General features: G+C 30.2%; 2 protein-coding genes across 2 annotated transcripts; one reads left to right on the top strand and one right to left on the bottom strand.

Moving 5' to 3' along the window:
* Positions 1–549: 549 nt before the first annotated feature.
* Positions 550–1,703, top strand: LOC131848122 (mitochondrial carrier homolog 2-like). The gene has a single exon (XM_059197881.1). It carries the CDS (start codon positions 619–621, stop codon positions 1,504–1,506), a length of 888 nt encoding a protein of 295 aa, XP_059053864.1. The 5' UTR covers positions 550–618; the 3' UTR covers positions 1,507–1,703.
* Positions 1,704–1,759: 56 nt separating this feature from the next.
* Positions 1,760–5,925, bottom strand: LOC131848121 (U3 small nucleolar RNA-associated protein 6 homolog). Its single transcript, XM_059197879.1, has 8 exons — positions 5,761–5,925; positions 5,229–5,541; positions 4,622–4,813; positions 4,067–4,267; positions 3,883–3,984; positions 3,497–3,703; positions 2,980–3,165; positions 1,760–2,186 (listed from the first exon to the last, which is right to left on the bottom strand). Exons 1-8 carry the CDS (start codon positions 5,850–5,852, stop codon positions 1,776–1,778), a joined length of 1,704 nt encoding a protein of 567 aa, XP_059053862.1. The 5' UTR covers positions 5,853–5,925; the 3' UTR covers positions 1,760–1,775.
* Between the last annotated feature and the right edge of the window lie 1,165 nt (positions 5,926–7,090).

Here is a 7,090-nt window from a genome sequence, read left to right as displayed (position 1 = left end):
TTAATCGCTTACATTTTATATCCCTTTCTAATATTTTGAGAAAATATAATAACATTATTATAATATAACATTTATGAATATCATCTATACTTGATTAATAATTTTTACTTAAGTCAATAATTTAAATCAGTGGACATCGTCATCTGACAAAATAAAAAACAAAACATAAGTTATTTTATTTTTATTTTTACCATTCACAATACTATTATTAATAAAAAGTCAACAATACTATATCAGTAAGGAAGAATGCACAAAAATTTATATTAATGGGGATAATTTTTTCATTATGGGAAAATGAATTGATTATATATTATTTCCATATACCCAATGTGTAAAAATATATTACCATGATTCCTCATTACATTATATACCATAGTGTAAAGTTAGATTTTTTATTACAAAAGAAAAGTACATTAAAGCATTTACACATAGGAGGAAAAGGACAAATAAAAAAAAACTCAACACCGTCTACAACTAAATACACTTCACCGGTTTTTCTTACAACCGGATCACACCACTACAATCATTTGACAGTCGCTCTATAAATTCTCTGATTTATCTATGGCCAGTCAGTTTTGATTTCAGAAGGGTCCTCAGACGTCTGTAAATTGTCAAAGTATGGACGAAGTTGAAAAAGAGAAAATAGCTGCACTGCCATCACAATTACTAGTCACAACAATATGCCACCCAATGGAATATGCAAAAGTTCTTATTCAACTGGGCTACGAGCCATTGCCTCCGCGCCGGTCGACAACACTCTTCGGCCGTCCTGCTATGGTATTACCTAACGTTTTCCAATACATAAAGTACATTAAGGCCTCAGACGGATTTTTTGGATGCTATAAAGGTCTGTCGGCTCGGGTGCTCGGATTGATAGCGACCAGTCAACTCACGTCAAAAGTGATTTATGTGTGTGGCATCGACCTGCCCGAAATCAATGACCCACCGAACATCGTTACTGATGAAGAACCTAAAGTGGAGGATTACATCAAGCTTGGTCGAAGAGATATGATAATGCACACTGCCTCTGTCATCGTGTCCTACCCATTCCATGTAGTCGCTCTGAGAATGATGGCCTCGTTTGTGGGGAAGGAAGAAGAATACAGCACGCTGCTTGGCGCCATTGTGTCCATTTACAGAGACGATGGAATACGTGGCTTTTTTCACGGAATTATTCCTAAAATGCTTGGTGATTTGACATGTGTGGCTGTCACAGGTGTGTTGGCGTACTATGTAAACAAATATTTGGTCAAAACCAAAGATCTTAGATATTACACTGTTCCGTTGTTAACATTTGTTACCAGCACTATCACCTATCCACTAGTTGTGGTATCTACATGCATGGCCGTTGCAGGCTCTAGCCTCAAGGCCGGCAATCCACCTGCAATGCCTAAATATCCATCATGGCAGGCATGTTGGAGAGACTTGCTCAGAAATAAACAACACAAACGTGGTTCCTCCCTTATCTTTAGGTACTACATAGCTCCAATTGCCGCTATGCAGTAGTCACCCCTGGGACTAGTATAATTGCATTTAACTATTTGGATTTATTTGCTAAGTGATATTCCACAACCACCAAGTAGTTTCAACCTCTTGTAGAGAGTTAAAATATTATGTATAATTAAATGTAAATAATAATAGTATAAATGGTGTACTATGTGGATACTTGTTTTGCTAGATTGTTGACTCAAGGTGTGGTTATATTTAAATAAAAATATTTTATTTGTCAGTAGTATTATTATTTACAAAATATTAACAATTATTACATTAGCATGTTATTTTAATTTTGCCAAAGTTTGAGCTTTAATAAAGTTGTCTACTAATTCTTTTTTAAGTGAACCAATAGCTCTTCTATAGATATTGGGTGCTGCTTGAACATTTCCCTGTTCAGATTCAAATTTCATGTATTCCATCCAGAGATCCACATTATCCGTACCATGGTGTTGTATTAACATTTCATAACATCTCCTTATATTCTTCATGTTTTGTTTATCTTGTAGCTTTTCTATTTCTATCATAACCTTGTGTACTTCTGGTTGAAGAGGAGGAGTCTTAATTAATTCATCATACAGATCTCTTGTAGCTTTCAATCCATTATAGTCATACATTTTCTGAAGGAGTTTTGGTTTTATTGTTAATATTACAATACTTTCACAATTCTGAAATTTCTTATGCAAATTTTTAAGCTGAAAATAAAAAAAATAGTAAGCAAAAGTGCAATAGATATTTTTCACTATTCCCTTTGAGAAAGTACATTCAATTTCTATTAATAAACATGTGTATCAAAACATAATCACAAAACTATTGGAATTATCAAAGATTACTAACCAGTATTATCAATTGATAATCACTGATCCCAGATATTTTTTATTTGTTAAATTGTCTAGCATCAAAGCTATAGGTTTTTATACTCTTTAGTATAACAATTAATATCCTTGTTGCTTATAAATTAATAATAGATATATTTCCAACTCTAAAACAAAATTTGTTTATGAGAATTGAAAATAGTTCAGTTTTTGTTCTGTAAATTTAATGGATATCAAAAGTGGGTCTTGATCTACAATAGTTATCTTTATCTTTATGGTGACAAGGCAAAAAATATCTTGTTATCTATTCTTGTTATTTATTCTTTAATAAATATATCTAGAGGAACTATGATGAAATTTTTACAGAATATATTATTCAACATGAATTAACATATAAACTAATATTTTATTTCTTAATAAAATATACTTCATTTATTGTTATCATTTCACTATATGGCCTCAGTGGTCCAATGGTTTAGCAGAACACGACTTCAGATGGTTACTGGTTTGATTCCTTGTACAATGCAAACATATGTATTTACAAGTCTAATTGCTTCTGTTCTGACTCTTTTTTACATATATTATAGATGTATTTATAAAATATAAATATTTGATCTGATAGAAATACTTGAATATATATTTAAGTAGCAGACACTTTATGTTAGAAACTTACCATATCATTTGATTCCACATTATCTAACAGAACATTCCATACATGCAATGCATTATTGGTATTCAATACTTTACTTGCTTCCTGTGCTATTATTAACATTTTCTTTTCATCTGGCTTACTTAATAAGAGTTTCTCTTCCCATACACACCTGGCTTGTGGATTTTTCTTCGATGCATTATCCAAAATCTAGAAGCAATTTATTTCATTTCATTAAAAGGAGAGATACTCCTTTTAACATAATTACATGAAAATTTTATAATTTACTGCCACACAGCACATCAGCCGAGTTTCTATTCATAATACAATGGGGAAGAAAAATATGGCTTTCATGAAGATTATATGCTCTTTTATATATTACAATAAATTTATAATTTTAATTGTAAATGCCTACAAAATCGTGTATGATAATTAATTAAAATTTTAGATTGTCATTGTTAAATGAAAATTAGTTAATTAAAAAACATCGTGTGAGGCTACATGGAGAATCAAAGAATAAAATAAAATATACACCACTTACCTCCAATAGATCAACAGTTGATATTTTATCATCTAATTTCAGAAATGCAATACCAAAAGCATACAAATCATTTGTAAGAAGTCCATTTTCATGTGCAAATAACCAAGCTTTTTTCACAGCACTAATTTTCTGGTAATCACTGCAAATTCTTTCATTTACACCAAGCAGATCCTGGATATATCTTGAACACAACTTCTCATCTGGAAACTGATATTACTAACTATAAAACTAAGTAATTTTAGAGAGTCTTATAGTTATTTAATCAATAATAATCCAGCTACATTGTCAAGTGCATGCAATTTATTTAAAAATATTGCAACAATAAATTATACATATAAAAATTACAGTATTAATTATAATGAACTTTATAATAAAAAAATTATTACCCGTTGTAAAGCCTCTTCGTACACTCCCATGAAAATATTAATTTCTTGGGAGTAATTATATTCTGAATTTACAAACTCCTCACATTCCTCCCAGTGACAACCCTGGTAATACAATTAAAATTAAATAAAGTATACCATATATATAATAAACAAAAAAAATCTACTTTCAACTTGCAATTCTTACTTCTAATTCTTTTGATGCTATATATGACCAAACTTCCTTCTGATCAAGTTTAGACCATATTTCCGTCTTTATATTATCAGTTAACAATTTATCTGTTTCATATTTAAGGCACAAATCACAAAGTTCAAACAGAAATTTCACATTAGTGATGTTCTTGATACCATTTTTCCACACTACATCAGCTATTTTGATTTGTTTTTCCTGAAATAATAAATTATGTATTTATAAAAGTATCTAAAAGCCTTAGTATAATTAATTATAACAGTAAATATATAATAATAATTTAAAATAGATGTGCTAATTCAATTAATGTATACAAAACCTTCACAAATTATAATACAACTAGCTCAGAAATCACTTTATTGATGGATGAAAACCACATGAAAATCCGTTCAGTAGTGTTTCAGATTAACAAATGGTAAATAATATTTAAATACAAGAAAATTTTATTATAACCACAACTGAACCACCTGATTATTATGCATTATGAGTTGTTATAATTGTGGATATTATATGAACTGATTTATATATTTAAAGTGCTCAATTTAAAATTACCCTCTCTTCATCTGTTTCCACTTGGTATAGCAGTGTAAGTTCTGTTTCAAAAAGTTCCAAGTACAGTGCTTCAGACTCTGGGTGCCTGTGTATCCCCTTAAGCAGGAACTGCTTAGCTACACTCAAATTTTTCTGCTCTAATCTCTCCCATTTACTGGCCAATAGCCATGTTTTTGGTTTATCTCCATGAATCTGAAATTAATATTAATATTCTGCATTGGTTTCATCAAATTCTATAATAAAAATATTAACAATATTTATAGATTTCTTTGTGTTTTCACTGGCTTCAAATAAATGTTTAAAAACTTTACTTCTTATAATACATAATCTGTTTTTAAATTTATCTTATTAATAATCTAAACATAAAATTGTGTGAGTGGATGGATGTTTGTTACTCTTTCCCAGAAAATTTACGGAACGGATTTTGATGAAACTTTACAGTAATATATATATCAGAATAAGACACAGGCTATAAATTTTATGCACAGCTAGTAAAAAATAAGTTGTATTTTATTAGAACTCAGTTTAGTTAACTAATATCATTCTTTGGATAAAAATACTGTTTATAGATTATAGTACTTACATAAAACAATATTTTTATACATACCTGAAGCATCTGCCCAATAATACCAGATATAGAATGTTCAAAACCAACACTCCTACAAAACTTAATATATTCAAAATATATCTCAATATCATTCTGAAATCTGTATATGAACTGTTTGAAGACTTTATTCATGCGTTTTGCTATAGCATACTCAATATCATTCCTTTTTTCAGTCATTTTATTCTTTTTTCTTCGAAGCGAAATATTTTCCATCAAAATCAGCTCATAAGCAATGTAGTTTATGAAATCATCCTTAGATTTGACTCTCCGTTGAATCCTATATTCAAACTCCTTACGTTTTCGAGATATTTCTCTGATCAAAATATAAATGACAATTGTAATATTTAATAAAAATGTAATGATCTGTGGATATATATAGTAACAAAATATACAAACAAGAAATTTATTAAATTAAAAATAATAAACAAATGTTTAATGTTACTTTGAAAGTGTGTATAATATGATGATATAAACTGTGTCGACTTGATAAGCATCTTTACAGTAACAAATAGGTAGTATAATATTTACTTACCTTATTTCTTCATCGTTAAATAAGTTAGTCCGCCGCATTTGTTCTAACTCATTTATCATATTTTCTATGCGTTGATTTACTTGTTCAGCCATTTTTACTATTTATTATGTTGTTCTATATTTTCAAATGTGTAAAATAAATTAATGGATGTTAACAAAGGTATATAATTTTGCAGTATCAGTACTAATATAAGACCTATCAAGAGGAATATACAATATTTTAGGTTATAACAAACAAGTTAAACACATGACAAAAGGTACGTCGTTTGTTGACGTTATTGACTTTGACATTGAGATGACATAAACATCATCAATAATAAATTAACTAATACAGCAAAGGAATATCTTGCAAACAGTTAAATTATAGTAGTTAAAAGGACTATCTTAAAATAAATATACGTATGGAATTTATTATACATAATAACTATATACCTCGGGTATACTCGTGGGAATTCGAAATCCGTAGTAATTTCAGCTTAACGTGTATGTGTATTTCTTAGCTTAGCTTTATTATTATAAATCAGTTGCAGCTAGAAGGCTATCGATATGTATAGGTATATAAATATATAAAGGTCGATAAGATGACCAACATGGGACACAAGTTGCCACAGCATACTGACTAATGCTGACCGACTCTCCAGTAAAGAAAAAAACAGCTAACAACCGAATAAATATCCCTGCGACATGACATTTAATAATGCGGGTAGTCCTCATTATAGCCCTAATAGCCCAAGAGCCCACGACTGCCAGACATACGTCATTTTAATAAACGTGAAAGTTCCTGTATGTGTGTCCCCAACATAGGTAAGAACGATCTCCAAATATGAAACCTGGATCGTGGTTCCTTTGGCAGGTACCAGGTAACAAAGGTGTAAAAAAATTCATATCAAATTCGTTATTTTAAGAAACTCCATATTTTCATATGTTGTTCGTAGCATTATTATAACTTGCGCTGCTCATTGCCAGACACGTAGTGTGGTTCCAACCCCCCGCCAGACCCCCCTAAACTATAATATTTTAGAAATAAACTTACATCATTTTAATAAAGCTGAAATTTATATATATTATTGAGAGTTCTCTAAAACTGAGTTTCCTAAATTGCCAGACAGTTTTCTTGGTTCCTTATCCTACCAGACTCATTGAAACCGTATATTGGGTAACAACGGTGTATACAATTTCATATCAAAATCGTTATTTTAAGATGCTCCATTTTTTCACATATTTCTCGTAACAGTATTATAACTTGCTCTGCTCGTTGCCAGACCCTTAGTGTGGGTCCAACCCCTCGCCGGACCCCCCTAAACTATACTTTTTAGAAATAAACTTACGTC

Source organism: Achroia grisella, unplaced genomic scaffold (assembly GCF_030625045.1).
Source record: "Achroia grisella isolate CSIRO2021 unplaced genomic scaffold, CSIRO_AGI_Agris_v1 utg546, whole genome shotgun sequence".
NCBI lineage: Eukaryota > Metazoa > Arthropoda > Insecta > Lepidoptera > Pyralidae > Achroia > Achroia grisella.
The sequence above is the reverse complement of the archived record's forward strand: the minus strand, read 5'-3'. Positions and strand labels throughout refer to the sequence as shown.